Consider the following 22544-nt stretch of genomic DNA (forward strand, 5'->3'; position numbering starts at 1 on the left):
ACTTCTGTCCAGTATCATGTGTCTATGATCCCAATTCTTGGGGAGACTGAGGCTGGTGATCTGTACTAAATCAAGCTATGCTGAGTAGGTATCCACGCTAAGCAAGGCATCAATATAGTGCTTCTGGAGGACACTGAAGGAACTAGGTTGTGGAAAGAGAGGTGAACTAGCCTCAGTCAGAAGATCCAGCAAATAGGATTAGAGACAGGTAGGTGTATTAAATACACCTTTTTGAGCTGGAGTTAGGGCGGGCTTTAAATTCATTTAAAAAATGAAAATGAATGAAAACAAATTTTGTTGGGTTTTCTTTCTTTTTCAAAATGAAATAAAGCAAAAGCACATCTGTAATTGTTAGCCTAGTTTCTGAAGGAAAAGAAATCTTAAGCGATCACTTTGTCTGCATGTGTGTGTCCCTAATAACTTTCTTTTGGTGTCTTATCCACACCAAATTTTCAGGATATGTCCAGGAGGGACCTAAAGACTCTGACAGGGGTGTGTTTTTCCAGATCCATTAATATGCATGGATTTCGGACATAGGAGGGTCTCTAAAAGAAGAGTGGAACATCTTGGTTTTTGTATTATCAGTAATTCTTACTTATGTGTTACCGTTAACTTGCTTCAAGCACCACATTTGTAGTTTAGCAAATGCTGAATGGTTTGCAAGTAGATGATGAAAATATGTGTGTAATCATGGAATAAGGAGAATTATTGCCCTGGCAGTCTCTTAATTTATTCATCTTTTTCTTAATTTTTAGGAGAGTCTCCTGTTATTGAAAACACAGACATTGCATTTTTTTGAGATCTGTAGAAGCTATCTCAATCATAATAATAAAGCTATCCAGGAACAGGTTAGTATTGGTGCATTTTCAATTTAACAAGTAGTTTTGTTCATTTGATTTACTTCTATTTGCCAAGACTTATCAACATTTATTTATTTAGACATTTTATATACTGTCGTTTCATGTAGTGATCACAACGGTTTACAAAAGTATCATTCATAATTATTAATTGACAAATCTTGACAATTTACATATGTAGTATTCATATGCATGGATCTCAGATGAACTGAAATGTTCCAGTACATATTAAATTGCTTAATAAAGATCTAAGACTTAAGGCAAGTTATACAGGAAAATAATAAAACAGATCTCGCATAAATGTCTGAACATTGTTTTTAAGATTCTTATGTTCTCTCATTATGCTATACAAGATGAGTGGCTATGATCACCATTGTAGTTACACAGAGGTAGATATTTAGAGATTGGGTAAAATAATGGACCAGTTTTAGGCCGTTATCTTTAGGCAAATATTCAACTGAATCTAACCAGTTAGGATTTCAGCTACTGTTCAACTAAATCTAGCTGGTGAACATTTGACAGACTAGATTTAATATATCTGGGTTCCTCAGCTGAAGTTAATTGGTTAGTGGTAAAAATGAGTGCTAGCTGGTTGTTTATGGTATTTAATTTGTTTATTGAATTTTAAATATATTACCATGAAAAACTTTTTGTACACAACAGAATTGACAGAATAACACCAACAACTGAAAGTATAAAACTAAACAAGTAATTATCAATGCAATCAGTTCGCAATTCTAAGAAACATAAACAAAAAGTAAAAAAAAAGACAAACTTGCTTATACCTTACATCTGCATTGTAAAAGAGTAGATATGGTCAATCCAGGTACAAGAAATGTCAGCAGCTGCTTTTGTTAAGACCAAAAGTTACACAGAATGGGGCATTGTTTTAGTTGAATTTCCCCTGTAAATGTATTCCCTGTAAAGTATCTTCCTTTTTTTAAACTTTATTTTATGTCATTTTATCGTATTACATCACGCATATCACTTGACAAAGCAATCTTGCAATCAAATAAAAAGAAAAAAATACAGGTCAAGCTGACCTGAATCAAGCACCAAAATAAAAGAAAAAACTTAAGAGTGGACACTAGGCCCCATTCCCATGTGCCATCACATCATATGCTTAAAATGTGAGATGAAATTGCCCTGGCTTAACTCCTCTACATTTATTATCCTGGAAATATCTTAACTGAGAAGGCTCAGAAAAGGCATATGCAGGATCACCTATTCTAAGCAAACATTTGCAGGGAAAGCATAAGAAAAAAATCATACCAAGAAAGAGAGCCACCAGGAGCATTGCAATGAATCTTTTTCCTCCTTTTCTGTGTGGTCTTACTTGAGTCTGGAAAAACCCATTTTTTGCCCATAGAACAACGTACTGTGTCTATTATGAAAGTAGAAGTGCATTATATTGTGCAGATCTTGTATAAAGGCAAATGTGATCAGCACAGTAGTTCTGTTTCCTTCGTTCTTGGATTGATTTTCAAAAAAAGTGGATAAATCCAAGCTATCAACAGTCAAAGAGCAAGTTTCCTCTCCTCTATCCTGACCCCCTGATCTTCTCCTGGTAGGCAAGAAATAAATCTTGCTAATCTGAGGAATAGCTTCTTCTGGAACCTTTAAGACCTCTTGCAAATATTTTTAGAGATGTCTATGGGGGATATTAGGGGTGTTTTGGGGAAGTTGAAACTGACAAATTAAGCTGCTTGGTGAAATTTTCAAAGTGATCTATCCTGCACCAGTCCAACTTGCAATAAGGAGGTTTGTACCAGCTTGTGTTCCACGCTTACTATTTATTGGTCATATTCCTTTAGAGCAGATCCATAAGCCTGAACCTTCACATAAGTTTCATAGAAAAGTTTTGTCACAGAGAAAATTGATTGTTCTAAAAAAAATCAAGGCAGACCATATTGAATCCAAGGTTACTGTAGCAGGCTTAACTAAGGGGGAAGGTCTTTTATAAAGAGCAGTCACATAGACAGGAGCCAGAGACGAAGAATACATCCTGCTCCAGAACAAAGGACGGGTCTCAAAAAATCATCAAATGTTGAACTAGACACCATATTTCTAGTTTCAGCCCCAGATATAGCTGGTGAAGCCTTCTGAAGCTTTTCTAATCTTACTAGTATGTTGCTCCCTTGAACCACGGCCACCACTACTCCATCTCCCCCAATGAATATCAACTGCACAACCATTTCTGGGTTCGGTGGTGTTCCTGATGAGGCTTCAACACTGTGGCCAGGCATAGGGGAGGCGGCTTATACATCTGGACTGGCAACACCTTAGGATCCAGTAAACTGTGTGCTTCCAAACCAAACCCAGTAACAGAGAAATTGGGTGAGCTACACAGGGCTACAGATAAGTGCTCTATTATGGTGGTATTTCAGAGTAGCATAGGTTGTGAGGAAACAGAAGGAAATTCCCTCACTCTGCCTTTCTACTTATGAGGTATTACAAATTGAAAAAGCAATATCAGACAAAGTAATAACCTCTGAGGCACACTGAGAAGGCATGGCTCCTCATTCAGATGCTATCTTGGATCTCCATAAAGTAGCTTTCTGATAGATGTCTATTTTATGAGCCATCACAATTACTAGCCTTTCTGAGTAACAAGCAGTTACAGGATCCATCTGGCTCCTGTCCATTGGATCTCCTCTGCCATAAGATGATTACTGTAGGGGTGCCAAGAGATTAAATGATTTCTTTGCTTCGGTGTTTACTGAAGAGGATGTTGGGGAGGTACCTGTACTGGAGAAGGTTTTCATGGGTAATGATTCAGATGGATGGAATCAAATCACAATGAACCTAGAAGATGTGGTAGACCTGATTGACAAACTGAAGAGTAGTAAATCACCTGGACCGGATGGTATACACCCCAGAGTTCTGAAGGAACTAAAAAATGAAATTTCAGACCTATTAGTAAAAATTTGTAACCTATCATTAAAATCATCCATTGTACCTGAAGACTGGAGGATAGCTAATGTAACCCCAATATTTAAAAAGGACTCCAGGGGCGATCCGGGAAACTACAGACCGGTTAGCCTGACTTCAGTGCCAGGAAAAATAGTGGAAAGTGTTCTAAACATCAAAATACAGAACATATAGAAAGACATGGTTTATTGGAAGAAAGTCAGCATGGCTTTACCCAAGGCAAGTCTTGCCTCACAAATCTGCTTCACTTTTTTGAAGGAGTTAATAAACATGTGGATAAAGGTGAACCGGTAGATGTAGTATACTTGGATTTTCAGAAGGCGTTTGACAAAGTTCCTCATGAGAGGCTTCTAGTAACAGCATGCAACAGTCCACGTGGTTGGCTAATTCTATCATGCCATTGAGGTCGTCCGGCAGTTCCTTCGCCGCTAATTCATTTGGTAGACATGAGGATAGCCCTTCCAAGAAGATCCCATGGAGGCAATCTTCTCTCCAATTTAGCTCTGCAGCTAGACTGCGGAATTCGGTAGCGTATTTGGCCACTGTCCGAGTTCCCTGTCACAACCGAAGCAATTCTGAAACGGCAGTGGGTTTACGGATCAGCTCATCAAAAACCTGTCTGAAAGCAGATAGGAACGACTCAAGTTTTCGAAGACAGGGTCTCTTCTCTCCCACAGATGAGAGGCCCAGATCATGGGCTTTCCGTTGAGTAGGGACATGATGTAACTGGTTTTGACCAGGTCGCTGGGAAACTGTGCGGGCAGCAAGGAAAAACGGACCTGGCACTGGCTGAGGAATCCTCGACACAACTTCACTTTTCCAGCGTATCGAGAGAGTGCCGGGAGTTGAGTGGGAATTCCTTGCCCCAGGTCGCCCCCATAGGCCTGGATGGCATGCGGCTGAGTAGGGCGGCCTCCTTGAGCCCCAGGTGGAGACGGCAGGGTAGGGTTCATGGGCCCTAATGCCTCGAGGCGTTGGGTCAGGCCCTGCACTGCTGAGACCATGGCATTGAGGGTCTGTTGCTGATCCTTTAGGCGCTGCACCATTCCCGGAATGGCCTGGCGGGCAGATGCCTCTGCCGGGTCCATGGACTTGGCAATCTGTTTAGCTCTGGTTGTGAACCCTTGCGCCGACGGGAGGATGGAATTCCTTAGGAGGGAGGTCCGAAGATTCTCCCGTCGGGTGGCGAGGCTGAGCAGAAGATGTGACCAGCGGGCCCTTGGCACTGGAGACTGTGGCGACGGTGGAAGCGGAGGAAGAGTCGAGAAGAGGAGCTGTGTCTTCACCCCTGGAAGTCCGCGGTTCCCCCAGGAGGAGCCCGTAGGAACCCAGACCGCTGGGACTTAGGTGGACCTTTGAGAGGTCAGGTGACGGTACAAGGGCTGACTGGAGCTTCGCCCTGGAAGCCCGCGGTCCCCCCCGGGAGGAGCCCGGAGGTCTTGAAGGAGTCCTAGGTCGAGTGCCAGCGGGTCATCGCTCACCAGTCCGAAGTCGTACACCAGAGAATCACCGCTTGCCAATCCGAAGTCAGGAACCAGAGAATCACCGTAAGCCAAATCGAAGTCAGGAACCAGGAACACCAAGACGGAACAGGAACAGGATCCAAAGCTCAAGGGACTCACCAAAGCAAGCAGACTAGACAGTGCTGGAGGACGTTGCCAAGTCACTGGATGAGCAGAGGAAGCTGCCTTTTATACTTCCCCTGCTCTGGCTGATAGAGAACAGGTGAAGCCATTTAAAGGGATTGGGTCCCTTTAATTCTGTGGAGGAGGCGAGGCCTCGCGCCTAAGGATGGCGGCAGCCATTTTGGATTTCCCCCACTGAGGGGAGACGCCACTGGAAGGAAGCAGGACGGCTTCCCCTGCAAGGAGCAGCACTGGAGGCCGCGCGGGCGCGACTGCCCGAGTCAGAGCCCTCCCCCGGGGCTCCCGCAGCAAAGGAACGCCGCGAATCAGGTAGGGGGCAGCGGTCGTGGGGCGCCACGGAACACAACACTGTTCCATTAAACCATGTCTTTCTATATGCTCTACGATTTTGATCTTGAGAATAGTTTCCCAGATCGCCCCTGGAGCCTTTTTTAAATATTGGGGTTACATTGGCCACCCTCAAGTCTTCAGGTACAATGGATGATTTTAATGATAGGTTACAAATTTTAACTAATAGATCAGAAATTTCATTTTTTAGTTCCTTCAGTACCCTAGGATGCATACCATCCGGTCTAGGTGATTTGCTACTCTTTAGTTTGTCAATCTGGCCTACTACATCTTCCAGGTTCACAGAAATTTTTTTCACCAAGATCACACTGAGGTAATTAAAACAGACTTTATGCAGGGTTTCCTTATCCCTTGCTCAATGATCCCCCTCCTTCCCCCCCTTTGCTGGCTGTTCCAGTGCGTAATGCCTTGTCTGTAAAAACCCACATATCCATAGCCAAGAAAAAGATCCAACAGGTGGTTGCCTTAGGAAGGATAGCTGGCCCCTTTAAGAGTCCCCCATTCAATGACTTATTCATATCGCCTTTAGGGTTGATCCCTAAAGAAGAATCAGGTAAGTTTTGTCTTATCCATAGCTTGTCATACCCAGAAGGCCAACCAAGTAAATTATCATATTAACTCATGCTTATGCACAGTACAATATACATCCCTAGACAGGGCCATTTTGTACTGTTTTGGAAGTAAGGCACACCTCGCCAAATGCTGATATTGAATCACCTTTTCGTTTATTGCCCTTTTACCCCAACTCTTTCGGCCTACTGGGCTTTGAAGGAGTGTACTATTTTGACAAATGCATGCTGATGGGTTGCTCCATATCCTGGGCTTATTTTGAAAAATTTAGCTCATTTCTGCATTGGGTATTGGAAAAGACTTCGGGCTACTGGGATATCTACACTACCTGGATGATTTCATCAGCAATAGCTACTAGGAATGTGCTTCCTATTTCAAGGTATTGCGACAGAATTCAGTATCCCGCCCTGGCCCCGTTTATAGTCTTCTGGGCATTGTGCTTGATACATAGGGAAAATGTCCATGCTACTGCGAGGTAAGATAATAAACTTGGAAGATGTTTTGTTAGCAGTAAGCAAAGCATGGAAGATGACCCTAAAGCAATTACATTGCCTAATTGGATTGCTTACCTTCACCTGTTGAGTGTTTGAAATGGGTCAGTTATTCATATGGCAGCTGTTGAGAGCCACAGAAGAATTACAAAAGAAGCATCATCACATTAGAGTTACAGTCCCTATAAAGTGTGACCTCAGGACGTGGAAACAGTTCCTGCAAACTTTCAACAGTCTTAGAATGTGGCTAGAAACACCCCCCCCCCCCCCCCCCCAGGTACAATCACGAGGTAGAATATTTTTACTGATGTATCAGGTGACCTGGGTTTGGTATATACCCAAGAGGCTGCTGGTATGCTGAAGCATGGCCTGACACTTGGCACACATATGGCATGACTTGGGACATACAGTATAGTGGCATTCAACATAAATTATCAGTATAGAGGTTGTGATGACACTTCAAAGGTAACTGCTGAGGACCATCATAACACCCATCTGTTCCAAATGTTTGTTTCTTTGTGCACATCAGTCCTGCATCACAAGTAATCATTGGTCCAATAGTAACCTGTTTTATTAGATATTTTTATAATACAAATAAAAGTTACTTCCCTTTTCTTGCTTGAAATATTCTTGTAAACAGCAGCAGCATCAGTAACCATTAATTATCATGACTCGGGTCATAACATTCCTTGAATTGTTTCCCATTATTACTGAAATATATATCTGGGAGGAGGATCTAAGCAATAGAAACATAGTCTTCAATATGGCAGTGGTTTTTGAAATATAATATTTCAATGTGCACAGCACATGTGCCAGACCTGAAGAATGGCATAGTTGACTCTTTATCATGTTTTAAGTGATCATCCTTCAGGTCCTTGGCACCAGCAGCAGACACTAATGGGACACCTGCCCCTCCAGAGGTTTGGTGATTTGGCCCTCCAAGATTTAGGGAATGATGCTGAACTCTTTATCTGACAGCTCCCAAAAGAGTTACACCAGCACATTCTCAGATTTTCAAGATTTTAGGTCCACCAAGGACAGCAATCATCAATAACACCAAAACAAGTCAGTCCATAGTTAACTATATCCTTCAGTAAAGATTGATGCATCACTATGTTCTTGGTATCTAACCATTTTGCTGGGATAATATTCTTCATTAAAGCATTGGCTTATCAGAATTCCACATCTAGTTTTGTGGTTCAGAGGGTAATGCAGGGATGGGCTAGAAGGCGGCAAGATGAGAGAAGCCCAGTCACCCACGAGTTTCTGGTAAAAAAGTTTACACGCCTTACCGAGTTGTTTCAATCAATTTGAGATTCAGCTTTTTAAATTTATCTTCTCGCTGGCATTTTTTGTGGCTATGCAGGTTAATGAACTACTATCACGATCTTCCATGAGCTTACCTGACTCGGGTTTGCAAGTGAGGATGTGGCATTAGGACATGTTGACATAACCATTAACATTTATGGGCTAATACAGATCAAGCTGCAAAGGATGAAAGAGTTATCTTTAATAGGTTGGAGAGACATCTCATCTGCCTGGTGATGAACCTATGGTGCTACTTGTGCCTTAGGCAACGTGCCAGGCCTCTTGCTTATACACATGAATAAATGCCTGCATGCTACAGATGAGCCTAAGAGCTGCTGGTATAGATGGCAAGGGTTACTCCTCGCATTCATTTCAGATAAGGGCAGTGACCACAGCGGCAGCTTTGGGACTCATGGGTGAAACCAAAATGGCAGTGGGCAGATGGCGTTTGTGGAGATACCAACTTTATGTGAGGCCTGAAAATTATCATCACTAGTGTGTATGATTAACATCCTATGCTTATTTCAGGTGCAAGTCAACCAATGTGCTTATCTGGATCATAGACAATAATAAAGATTCAGCTATAGAAAGAGGAACTCAATGGGAAGTGGTATCTAGCAACCGTCATATATTGCCACAGTGGACTATATGGCTTATATTGTCAAGCCCATGGAACACTGGGCTTGTCTAATCATAGGTTGCACAGATGATAGAATAAACTCCTAAACAAGGCTGTATGACAGGTGCAGGCACTGCGAAAATTCTACTAATGCTTGCACTTATCTTATTCCACCAATGACAGGATAGTACATTCAGTTCTGAAGTGCATGCTCCGACACAGCGGTGTTTTGGAGTGTATGACTCCTTCCTCAGGAGTCATACACTTCCTTTAAATCCGGCAAAGACGCCGGATTTAAAGGAAAATCCTCCGACTGAAAACGGAGCCGGCAGGAAATGGCGTCTGTCACCCCAAATATGTCTGATCCATATAAGGAATATGACGTTGCAAAGGCAGCCATATTGAAAGTGCTGTCAAATCAGAGTAAACCATTCAACTTTTTCATTGAGCCCTAGTGGTTCAGTGGAATGTAAACGAAAGATCCAACGATTTTCTTTGAAATTCAACTGCGGCGATCTATCCCCACCTCTCCAATGCGGAGGAATGTGTTCAAGGATGATCCATTTGTAATCATCGAATGAATGTCCGTATGAAATACTGTGTTGTACCAAAGGAGCTTTGATTGCAGGTCTATTTCCAGAGGTGCAATTAAAATGGTTCTGCATTATTTCCAGGAGAGTATGAAGAGGAGAAAGGTCCCACCAAGCACTGGAAAAAACGAAAAAGAAATTAAGTGGATGAGAAGGTTTATGCCCATCATAAATGGTACCATCTTAGTGTATCATTTAATTGAGGAGAACTGTCCTGGATTGTTCCGCCCAGACGGAGTGCATTTGTCTGACATCGGCTTGGACATATTCAACAGCAGCCTTCACGATGTCATAGAGCTTCTGTTAACTCAGCTGAGCTGCATTGGTTAATCAGCTTGGCCGCAGTGTTTAGTTAAGAGTGGGGGTGGCCCCTGGCTAAAGAGGTTTTGTTACCAGAGAGGCTGTGGCATTGGAGCTCCCAGCACAGATAGCTGAACAGAGTTTTTCATTATGCAGGTATGACCCCATCGTATGCATTGTGATAGGCAAATTAATCTGATGCCACTACAGCAGTGGGGGAGGTATCGTCAACGCAATATAGTACAGGATACCAGACACCAGAGGTTGGGCCACTAATTTCATCACCAAGCGACAGCTTGTATGGCTCAATCAAGTGTTTGACATGACAATAGCGCTTTGTAAACATATTGCATATGGTTCTGTGCTGGGTCACCTCGAAGTTTTTAGGTTTATGGTATTATGATGTTAGCAAGTTGTACTGTAATGTTGATATGTATTATGCATTATGCTGTGGCTATTTATTATTCCACATAAAGTTTCCTTTTATCAAAATTATTAGCGTGATTATTTATGCACCCAGTAAAAGGAAGATGAAGTCAGTGTCTCTTTCTCAACTGCAAATGTTGAGATTATCTTCAGAAGAAACTGGTTCCTCACTCTTTTTAACTTCTGATTCCTTCCCCTTAGGAGGAGGCAAATAATAAGCCCACAAAATTGGCATAAGAGAATTAGCCAATATTTTGAGAACTTCCATCAAATATCTATGAAACATTTCTTTAGCTGACACCTTAGGAAAATTAATAAGGCATAAATTTTGCCATCTTAAGAAATTCTCCAATTTAGCCAACAACTGGACATTGTCTTTCACAAGTGATTGTTATATGATCTATATGATTGTTTTTCACAAGATATAGTTATATGATCAGTTTTAATAGAGATGAAGAATGCTGATCCAATTCTTCTTTAAATTCCTCCGAACTTTTACCTTTCTCCTCTAAGACAGAATTTTTAACAGCCACTAAAGCAAATTGTGAAGTAAGAACTTTCTCCAGTTTCTCACTAGCATCCCAAATTGAATTCAGAGTTAAAACGGAAGGCTTCTGCAAACTGAATGCTCCACCTGATTCAGTCTAAGACAAAGTTAGGAGTACCTGTTGGTAGCTGATCCTCCAGTGTTCCAATATTTCCAAGGCCATTCTCGTGCTTCCCAGCTACTCCAGACCTTCCAGCATTCAACCTTGGCGCTGAATCCAAGGTTTCTCCAATGGTCGCAGTCCCTGCAGTAAAAGCAACCCTGCCAATATCCTCAGTATGTGATTGCTACAACTTGGAGACACACATTTCCTCAAGGTCTGGAGCTGGTGTTCTCTCAGCAGGATTCAACAGTGAGCTCAGGTCCAGGGCGATAGGCAGCTCAACCTCCCCCACAACATACCCAAGGGCATACCACCTCATACGCATATTTGTTAATGAGAACTGTAGTAATTTGGAAGTTAAATGTTTATTGGTTATGTGTTGAAAAAAAGTGCAAGGGATTAAAAAGATAGCACAACAGATCTTTGCTAGTACACTATGTTGTGATTAAGTGATAAAGAAAATGAAAGCCGAGGAACATAACACCAGGAGGAGGTGGGGGTCTCAGAGTGTATGGTTTGGTCAGACTCAGTCGCCACGCTTACTGTTTTCTGATGATGGTAGGAGTCCTGAGCTCTGAAAGTGGTGGCAGAAGGCAAAAGATCGATTCTTTTATACCACTCAATAGATACCACACCTGGCCAGAGTGGTACACAATTCTAAAATATAAATATAAGCCTAAATCTGTTGAAAGTGTTTCCTAAATGCAGTACGGAGGACTCCAGGGATTATTTATGGGGGGGGGGGGGGGGGGCGGCAGGCAAGTCTTTCATGGCTTATAGCCTCTTTAAGGCCCAAGAGTACCAGGAATGAGCCATTTTACAGTGAATTAATGAATAGGCCCCATAATGAATTTACAAATATATGCAAAATGAAAAAAAAATGCTTATCTTTTTAAAACGTATTTTTTTCAAATGCCTTCTTTCCTTGATTTACTTTTGTTTTTTAGGCCTTCACTCTGCTGTGTGACCTCCTGATGATTCTCAATCACCAAAACTCTTGTGATGACGACGTTTTGAAAGTATTATCTTTTTCTCCGGATTCATCCTTACAGTCTGAGCTACTCACATTTGTTCAGGATCACGTTTTTATTCAGAAGAGTAGAGAAATGAAAGGTCAGCCTTTAACTCAAAGATGAACCAGCACTTTGCTAATGTCATTTATATATTATATAATAATCTGTGGCTTGCTAAAATTCTCAAGTCTAACCCTAAGTTTTGTTGTTCAGCTTTAAGGAAGAATCAGTTTGTATAATATACTTTGCAAAATATTGCTGGTGTTTTCTGCCAATTTTTCACTAGGGATTAACAAAATCAGCATTTACTTTTCTTAGGGTGGGAGATGAAAGGAGAATGAATGGGGGGGGGGAGTGGAGTGGGGAAAGAACAGGAGGGGGAGGTTCAGCAGTGGGGAGAAGGTGTGGGTGGGGGATAAATAGTGGGGTGGAAGAGTGTGTGTGAGACATCCTTTAACACCTATTCCTCTCACCCACTCATCTTCTCCACTCCCTTCACAAACTCACTTCCTTCCACCCCCCACCCCCCAATACTCACGGAAACCTCATTGTTCCAACAAAGGGCATGCTCTGCTTGCTGATAGTATATAAGGGGGCAGATGCAATATTTGTGCATAGAAAATGGCACTCCATGTTGAGCACCCGTTTTCCTAACACGCACCTAACCACCTCTTCTTGGCGTGCAATGCAAGATCGCGCTAAAAAAGAGGTGCTTGGGAAAATTTTGCGTCCCTAGTGCCTCGTCGGCATCGGGCACACAGGAGAGGTGGCTGTGAATTGCAGGTTGGGAAAAGGGATGCTCAGAAGAGCATGTTTTGGAGTCCTGTGCCTACGGGTGTTATGAATCCCCCAGAAAAGGTTTCCCTGAATCAGAGGATGAGAGGCATTTAAATTAAGTACTAGCTTCCAGGAATAATTCTGGATTGCCTGAAGAAAAAATTACTAAAGGCAGACAGGATATAACCATGGGAAAACAGAGACATGCTGAAGTGTACTTTTACCAATGCGAGAAATCTGAATAACAAAATTGATGAATTTAAGTGTAAGGTGATGAGGGAGAATACAGGTATAATCAGAATCACAGAAATAAGGGGGAAAGATGACAACCAGTGGGATATGGCAATACCAGGATGCAAAGTATACAGATGTGACAGGAGGGATTGACCCAGAGGTATGCTAGCCATGTACATCAGAAATGGCCTACAGTCAAATAACACTGATACAGGCTAAAATCATGAAACCTTATGGGTAGAAATTCAAAGAGAGAATAGAAGAAGTTCAGTATTGTGGGTAAACAACTGTCCTCCAGACCAGTGGGTGAAAATAGATGAGGGAATATATTTTGAGATCAAGCAAACCAGCAAAGTGGGGGACACTATAAAAATGAGGGACTTTAAGTACCCCACAATCAGCTGGGTGAATGTCTTCTCTGGTTACACAAAAGAGGTGACATTTCTAGATAACACTGTTTCTTGGAGCAGTTGGTACAAGATCCTATGAGACAAGGTGCTACCCTAAACCTCGTCTTCAGTAGAATGCAGAAACTTGTGGAAGGGGTAACAGTGGTGGAATGGATAGGCAACAGTGACCACAGTATGATAAAATTTGATATATGTCTTGGAATAAAAGTCTGGGATAAAGCTGCAACAGTTTGCCTGAATTTTAATAAAGAGGATTCTGAAAACATGAAGAAGCTGATGAGAAAGAAACTAAAGGGATCCAACAGAAGGGTTCAAGATGTGCATGAGGCCTGGTGTAATTTAAAAAATGCCATAATGGGAAGCCCAGTTGAAGTACATCCAACTTATCAAAAGGGGGGAGGGAAAGGTGCAAGCAATTACCTGCATGACTAAATAGTGAGGTGAACTTAGAGCCAAGAAAGATTCATTTGGAAAAGGGACCCAAACAATGAAAATAAAAGGGAGCATAAGCAATGCCAGAGAGCAAATGTAAAACACCGATAAGGCAGGCCGAACGACACTTTGAGAAGAATCTTGCCAGGGAGGCAAAAAATAAAAAGTGTTTTTGCAGTATTTATTTAAAACATTTATTAACTGCAAATTACAGGCTCTATTCTAAGTGGTATATCAAAAGTATGAGACCAGTGAGGAAGGGAGTTGGCCCTGTGGATGATGATGAGGTTAAGAGGTTTATCAAAGATGATAAGACCATAGCAGCTGAGCTGTATCAGTCTTCTCAGGAAGGATGTTGGGGTGATTCCTAAACCAAAGGCCTTCTGCTGAGATTGTCTCTAAAATGCTAAAAGACATCACCAAGGAGCAGGAAAAAGTGATGATAATCGGCTAAACAGTAGCAGGTCCCCAGGGCCAGATGGAATCCATCCCAGAGTTGTAAAACAACTAAAACTAAAAATTGCAGAAACACACTGATAATCTAATTTTCCACTAACAACGGCTGCAGTACCATAGGACTGGAAGCTATGACTCCAGTTTTTAAGAAGAGCTCCAGGGGAATTATAGAAATTATAGATTGTAAATCTGACATCAATTCTGTGTAAGATGGAGACATTTATCAAGAAAAAAAGTGTTCAACACATAGTAGGTCATAATCTAATTAGGAATAGCCAGCACAGATTTCTGGAAGCAAGTCATATCTGATGAATCTATTAAAATTCTTTGAAAATATAACTTGGTGCATGGATGTTGGTAAACTGGTTAACATTGTGTATTTGGACTTTAAAAAGGCATTTAACAAAGTACTGCACAAGTGATTACTCTGGAAATTTATAGTCTGTAGAATAAGGGCAATGTATATTCATGGATCAGTAACTGATTAAAGGAAAGGAGGCAGCAAGTGGGTTTGAAATAGCAGCTCTGAGACTGAAGGATGGGTATATAGAGTGCCCCAAAGGTTGGTACTACACAAGTACTATTGAATTTGTTTATAAATGATCTAAAAGATGGACCAACGAGTGTGATTACAAAATTCACAGATAATACAAAACTATGTAGGTTAGTTAAAACACAAGCTGATTGTATAAAACTGCAGGAGGACCTAGAAAAATTGGGAACTTGTGTATCCAAATGGCAAATAGAATTTAATATAGGTAAGTGCTGAATAATGCACATTATGAGAAAAAAATCAAAACTACCAGTGCTCGCTGCTGGGGTCCTTTCTAGAAAGCTACTATCAAGAGAGGGATCTTGTAATTACAATGGACTACATGCTAAAATCATTGGTACAGTGTGCAGCATGAGCCAAAAAGCCAACTGTATGCTAGGAATTATTTGGAAGGCATCAATGACAAATCCGAAGATGATATTCCTCTGTATAGAATTCTGGTGTGACCACATCTTGGAGTACTATGTATAGTTCTGGTCGCCTCCTCTCAGAAAGGATGGGTAGAGCTTGAAAAGATATAGACAACCAGAATGATGAGAGGATTAGAGCATCTCTCATATGAAGAAAGGCTAAAAAATGTTGGGCATTTTAGCTTGGAAAAAAAGTAGAATGAGGGAGACAGAGTAGAGATCTACATGATCACGAATGGAAAAGAACAAGCATGCTGCTGTTTATGCTGTCCAAAAATACTAGGACCAGGGAGCATCCAATAAAACTGTATGCTAGCAATTTTGAAATGAACACAAAAGAGGTCCATATTCAACAGCCATTTAGACGGATAATTCAAAAGTTATCTATCTAAATGGCAAAAGAGACATATTCAGCCTTTTATCCAGCTAAATTATAACTGGATATGTATTCATCTGGCTATAATTTAGCCTGATAAAAAAGGAGCGTTCCAGCCAAAAGTTTAATTATCCTCTTCCCACCCTCTCTCCACCTGCAATCAAAATACTATCTACCAAACACCCCCACCCCCGGAGATCACCTTGCTCCCAGCTGGGTTTCTAGGGGTCCAGAGGCCTTGGAAATTTATCCAGCCACACAAAGCTGGATAACTTAAGAACCTACCCAGCTATATTCAAACATAGGTTAGGTTTTTAAGTGATCGGGCTACACGTAGTCGGATAACTTTAAGCAAGTATGTTTAGTGGGACATTTATTCTGTTGAATATATAGGACAAATTATCTGGTCATCTTTATCTGGATAACTTGTCTACTAAACAGTCTACGGAATATTGGCCTCAAAATGTTTCTTTAGTCAGCAGGTAGTTAAACATGTTGAATCTGCTGCCGCAAAATGTCACAGCAAGCGGCATGGCAGGATTGAAGAGGGGATTGGATATATTCCTGGAAGACAATGACATAAACGGATATTAGAGATTGGGTGAAGGCCAAATGACTTCACCTTTTTATAGATCTACAGAGAGCGCTTAGATGAACTCTTATTTTCCTATTGTGATTCTGGGGCCACTGTCAGAGACAGGATACTAGGCTAGATTGTCTGACCTAGCTTGACCATGCTTATGTTCCTGGGAGCCAATATTCTGTGCAATGTAGCTGGTTAAGTTCAGACTTAGCCAGCTAAATGGCATTTTCTGAATATTTGAGTGCGCTGACCAACTGCCATTTAGCTGGCTTACTGTTTATCTGGCTAAACAGCCAGATAAGTGAGGGGGCAAGATGGGGTGTTCTGGGTTGGAGCTATTTAGCCAAATAAGTGCTAATATTCTTCCTTATCCAGTTTAGCCAATAGAAACGTGGAAACATTAAAATGACGGCAGAAAAGGACCAAACACTCCATCCAGTCTGTCTAGCAAGCTTATGGTAGCATCAAATGTATCAGGCTTATTGGTTAAGGGTAGAAACAGCTGTATCAGCAAGTTACCCCCATACTTATTTGTTTTCCCAGACCTTAAAATTTAGTATCCTTGCTGGTTGCTGTCCGAATCTGATTCCCCTTTTTTTCTTTCCCCCCTGCTGTTAAAGCAAAGAGCAATATTGGAGTTTTATCAACAGTATGAAGGCTTATTGGTTAAGGGTAGTAACCGGCACACCAGCAAATTACCTCCATGCACTATTTTCTTCATTTCCATCCTTTAGTCTTTAGGGATCCACAGTGTTTATCCCATGCCCTTTTGAAATCTTTCACCGTTTTTTTCTTCACCAACTCCTCCAGAAGGGCATTCCAGGCATCCACCACCCTCTCTGCAAAGAAATATTTCCCGATATTGGTTCTGAGTCTTCTTTCCTGGAGTTTCATTTCATGACCCCCTAGTTCTATTAATTTCTTTCCAATGGAGAAGGCTTGATGATTGTGCATCATTAAAACCTTTCAGGTATCTGAAGGTCTGTATCATATCTCCCCTGCACCTCCTCTCCTCCAGGGTATACATATTTAGGTCCTTCAATCTCTCCTCATAAGTCATTTAATGGAAACCCCTCACCATTTTTGTCGCCCTTCTCTGGACAGCATCCATCCTGTCTCTGTCCCGCTTGAGATATGATCTCCAGAAGTGAACACAGTACTCCAGGTGAGACCTCACCAAGGACTTATAGAAGGGCATTATCACCTCCTTTTTCTTACTGGTTATTCCTCTCTCTTTGCACCCTAGCATTCTTCTGGCTTTAGCTATCGCCTTGTCACATTGCTTTGCCGTCTTCAGATCACTAGACACTATCACCCCAAGATTCTTGCTCCGTGCACAGCAGCTCTTCAGCACCCATCACATACAGTCTTTTGGATTTCCATACCCCAGATGCATGATTCTGCACTTCTTGGCGTTGAATCCCAGCTTCCATATCTTTGACCACCATTCAAACTTCCTTAAATCACATCTTATTCTCTCTACTCCTTCCGGCGTGTCCACTTTGTTGCAAATCTTAGTATCATCTGCAAATATACAAACTTTACCTTCTATCCCTTCCGCAATGTCGCTCACAAAGATATTGAACAAAATCTGTCCCAACACGGATCCTTGTGGCACTCCGCTTAACACGTTCTCTCTTTAGAGTAGGTTCCATTTACCATCACATACTGTCTTCTATCTGTCAACCAGTTTGTAATCCATTCCAACACTTTGGCGCTCACTCCCAAGCTTCTCATTTTATTCATAAGCTCCTGTGCGGGACTGTATCAAAAGCTTTGCTAAAATCCAAGAAGATTACATCGAGAGTTCTTCCTTGATCCAATTCTTTGGTCACCCAATCAAAAAAATTAATCAAATTTGTCTGACAGAGCCTTCCCCTGGTGAATACATGCTGTCTCGGGTTGAGCAACCCACTGGAATGTAGATAGTTCACAATCCTTTCCTTCAGCAGAGTCTCCAAATCCTTTCTAATCACCTACTGACCCTCTGTCATCCCCTTTCTCTTGCCCTATCTCCCATTCCCTCCTCAATCTCATCTCCCATCCCCTCTCTCAAATCTCCCAGCCTCATTTTCAGTCCTTCTCTCATCCCCAACTCCTCTTCCCCGGTTGGTCTTCTGATATTCATTTTCTCTCATCCTCCAATCTCTCTCTAGCTGATTGAACCCTCAAAACCCTCCTGCATCTGATCCATCCCTTTAAGCAGCCCCTTCTCCAAACAGCCTCCCTGCCAGGATCAGCAGCAACATTTTCCTTTTGCCCTGGGCCACATTAGATGGTAACTGATGGGAAAAGTGGGCAACATTTTTCTTTTGGGTAAGTTCAGTGGTTGTGCTATGTGGAAAGAGAGGAGCAGTTGCAGTCTCCACTGGCCTATGCACATTCAGTCCTCCCTCATGGCTGCTCCCAAGCCCAGTGGTGATCTGCAGGTGGCAGCAGCATTAGTAATGAAAATCAGCACAAGGCCTGAGCCAATGCAAGTTTACAGGCCCTGATCCCTCCTCGAGCAGGCCTTTCCCATTACCATGGAAACTCATGGGAGGGTGGGATCACTATAGGGGCCTGTTAGTGTGTGCTGGCTCACAGGCCTCATGCTTACTTCCACTATTAATGTTGCTGGCACCTGAAGAGCACGGCTGTTTGAGGAACCTGTGACCCCAGCTGAAGGTTTTGTGACCCCATTTGGGGTCCCGACCCATAGTTTGGGAAGCTCTGTCTTAAACCCTGTTTTCAACTATCATAGTCTTGTTGATTTTAACCATTTTTCAATAATAAATTCCTCAAAGCTTTTTATTTGTTTTGTATCTGTATCTTGACTAGATTGGAAGCTCCATGGAGAAGGTACTGTCCCTTATGTGTGTCTTTACAGCACTGCATATATTTCATAGCACTATATAAATGATTATTATTAGTTGTAATATCGTAAGGGTCTTTGTGGAAAACAACAAAATACTGTCTCCTGTTCACTTTATTTCTGTTGTATTAGAGCAAATACTTCTGGGATCTTTCTTTGCAAATGTAGAAATTAACAATTCAAATCAAGTCAGCTCAGTCATGCAAATATTTATCTATTTTATTTAGAAATTCTTATAATCCACATATTCCAAAATTAGTTTGATGTGGAGAACAATAAAACATTCACACTAATAAATTACAATCACACAATAAAATTAGTTAAACAAACATGAAATATACAATAGTATAAAAAATTAAAACAAATATGCCAAAAGACTTTATAGTGGACCAAACGGTTAAGGAATATGTGTTATGTACTGTGATTTTTCAGAATTATGGGAGGAGAGGAAAGAGGAAGAATATAAACTGAATGACTTGCACAAGAAGCGAAGATTTTTGAGCAGTTATTGCAAGCTAATTGTTTACAATGTGGTGGAAATGGCATCAGCCACAGAGATCTACAAGCATTATATGAAGGTAACCTCTACATCTTTGGTTTTAGGAAGTCTTTTTTTTTCTACCAAGGAAAATGTGTTTTGTACATGTTGAAAGTTGTTCTTACTTTGTGTACTCATTAACATCAAGTTCCATCTTCAATATGAAAGTCGACAGCTTCCCTCTTTGTTTTTCCCACATTTCCAGATTACAAACAGGATTTTATCTCATTTTATGCTTTAGAATTTAACAATACTTCTTCTGTATCATTTGGAGATTGAGAGAATCAGTCTTCCCAGAGAATGTGTTTCGTGTTCTTTAGCAAGAATGTCCTAATTTCTTCTGAATTATAGAATTTTCATTTTGTGTGTGTGGGTGGGAGGGAAGGATAAGCTTGAGGGGAAGTTTAAATTTAGGAAATAACTTGTTTATTGCCCTATATATATGTGTGAATATGTGTTAAAGGGAATGGGCCAGAAGGATAAGTATCAGATTTGTTGCTAAATCTAATTCCAAAGATATAACCCTATCATTTTCACCATATTTAAGACAAAATAAAGCAAGATTGCTTACCTGTAATGGGTGTTCTCTGTGGACAGCAGAACAAATTGGCCACACAAGTAGGCGGTGTCCTCCGATGTGCCAGGACAGAGCTCTTGCTCACATAACTCAGAGGCAAATTTTAAAAGCTGCTGAGGATGCATAGTATTCCCCATGCTGCTGCATGAGTCTCCTCAGCTCCTTTCCTACTTATGCTTCAACTAGACAGAAAGGGCTTGTGTGGTTTATTTGTTCTTTAGTCCATGGAGAACACTCATTACATGTAATCAGTCACGCTTTCTCTGTGAACAAGCAAACAGCTATAGAAGAGGGGACACCCGTGCTCAGGAGTGCATAATAGAATTTTTTAAAAAACTAATCAGTGTAGGTTATGTACTCTGTTAAAGGATGGTGGGTTAGTTGAAGCTACTATTTGAATAAGTTGTGCAGCACAGCCTGACTGAAAATGCTGTCACTATGAGAATCCTTTTCCAAATTATAACGTTTTGTAAATGTATGACTAGAGGACCATGTAGCTGCTCTGCAGATGTCCTGTACAGATGCAGAACAATGTAATAATACTGTAGACGCAGTTGCCCTCAGCTGATGGGCCTTTACTCTGTTGTAGAGGAACTCCTGCTACCTTGTAACAGAAAGATATACACTGAGAGAACCTAATAATAAGCCACGGATTTCTTATTTATTTATTTATTTAAAATCTTTTCTATGCCATCGTTTAGTAATGTACCATCACAACGGTTTACATAGAGGCACATATATTTAGTTTGGTTACAAAAATTTTCTCTGAAAGTGCCATTATAGTGTCGGTACATGTTTATATAATATAAGGTATAAGATAGGTGACATGGATCTAGTCCATTTATATGATTAATAGGGTAACCATACAAGAATTGTGCTTAAACCAGAGTTCTCTAACATTATCTTTTGAGTATAAAAATAAAAGAATTGAGACCATGCATCTAGGTAACCTTGTTCTGTGTTTCTTATTCTCCGTTCTCATTGTAAAATGCTTTCCTGAATAGCCACGTTTTTAAACTTTTTTTGAAGAGTTTTGGATCACTCTGTAATCTTGTCTCGAGTGGCAATGTGTTCCATAATGTTGGACCAGCCAAGGATAGTGCTCTCTCTAACTTGTGTTAGCTTCGCTGTCTTTACCGAGGGGATGGTTAGTAGAGCTTTATTGGCTGATCTCAGATTTCTCTGGGGTACATGTAAGCGTAGCGCTGTGTTTAACCAATCAGCTTTTTCTTCATTGATTAGTTTGTGAATTATGCATAGTGTTTTATATTGCACTCTCTGCACTATTGGTAACCAGTGTAGTTCGGCCAGTGTTTGAGTGATGTGGTCTCTTTTGCTCTTGCCAGTGAGTATTCTGGCAGCGGAGTTTTGTAGGACTTGTAGTGGTCTTATTGTTGTTATTCTTCCGTTATCTCTATATCCTTAGCGGAGGATACTGGTACTGGATCTGAGGTAGAGGGTGGACTCTGAGGAACAATGCCAGGGGCATCAGTGGAGCACTGTGCTACCTGCCCTTTTAACCTATCCTTATTTTGCTCTGTTTCCCCTATCAATGAACTGGATAATGCTAAGGCACTATTATATATGCTCTCACAAATTTTCCTCTTTCAGTATATCTTCAATATCTTGTGATTCAGACAAGCCAAGAAGAGACTGTTTGTATGAATCAATGGAGAAAAATATTGCTTTCACTACATCATCTGTAGTGAGGAAGGAAGAGTGTGCTACTGTTTTTGGACATTCCTGTTCTACTACCCCTTTCACCTTGCTGCTACTCTCTGCCTGCGAGATGTCTGCTGCCACCTTTTCTCACTTTTCAAAAACAGAATGGAGTGACATAAGCCCAGTGTCATCTGTACTCTGCAGTGGTACATGCTCATCTCCATATTCAGTTTCTTTTGAATAGAGCTGGCTTCTGCTGTCTTATTTGTCCTGAAGAAATCCCACTTCAGTATAGGTGCAGGACTACTTTTTTGGTTCTTGCTGGCACTGCCAACCTGGCCGGTTTTGGAAACATAGAAACATAGATATGACGGCAGAAAAGGAACAAATGGTCTATCCAGTATGTCCAGCAAGCTTATGGTAGTTATCTGTGCGTGCCATATAATTCACCCCCCCATACTTATCAGATTCCCAGACCATCAAGGCAGGGACCTTGTTGGTTGCTGTTTGAGTCCAATTTCTCGTCACCTCTTGCAGTTGAAACAGAGAGAATGATGGAGTTGCATCAACAGTATGAAGGCCCATTGGTTAAGGGTGGTAACCGCCATGCCAGCAAGTCACCCTCCATGTACTCTTTTCTTCGTTTCCATCTTCTAACTAATTCCTCTTTTCCTGTTTCCTCCCTGCTGTTGAAGCAGAGAGCAGTGTTGGAGTTGCTCTGAGCTGCGGCAAAGAGCATACAATACTAGCCTACATCTGCCTCCAGAAGAGCTAACCCAGCACCTGAAGTAAATACTTAAATCCCCATTCCTAACAACTATAACAATGGAGCCTACCTACCTCATCGAAACCTTCACTTGGACAAGGACTATATGGAAATCTTCATAGAACCCCCCAACACAAGGAAAAAAAGAGCATAAAGCCATTCTATTC

General features: G+C 41.3%; 1 protein-coding gene across 2 annotated transcripts in view; it reads left to right on the plus strand.

Annotated features, from left to right (window-relative positions):
• LOC115092303 (cohesin subunit SA-2-like) overlaps positions 1 to 22544 on the plus strand; it is a 360840-nt gene that overhangs the window by 246625 nt on the left and 91671 nt on the right. For both annotated transcript variants that reach the window (XM_029603069.1, XM_029603070.1), the window contains 3 exons: positions 756 to 848; positions 11684 to 11849; positions 19267 to 19412. In XM_029603069.1, the coding sequence (XP_029458929.1) occupies positions 756 to 848; positions 11684 to 11849; positions 19267 to 19412 (405 nt within the window). The remainder of the gene's footprint in view (positions 1 to 755; positions 849 to 11683; positions 11850 to 19266; positions 19413 to 22544) is intronic.

This window comes from Rhinatrema bivittatum, chromosome 5 (assembly GCF_901001135.1).
Source record: "Rhinatrema bivittatum chromosome 5, aRhiBiv1.1, whole genome shotgun sequence".
NCBI classification, from domain to species: Eukaryota; Metazoa; Chordata; class Amphibia; order Gymnophiona; family Rhinatrematidae; genus Rhinatrema; species Rhinatrema bivittatum.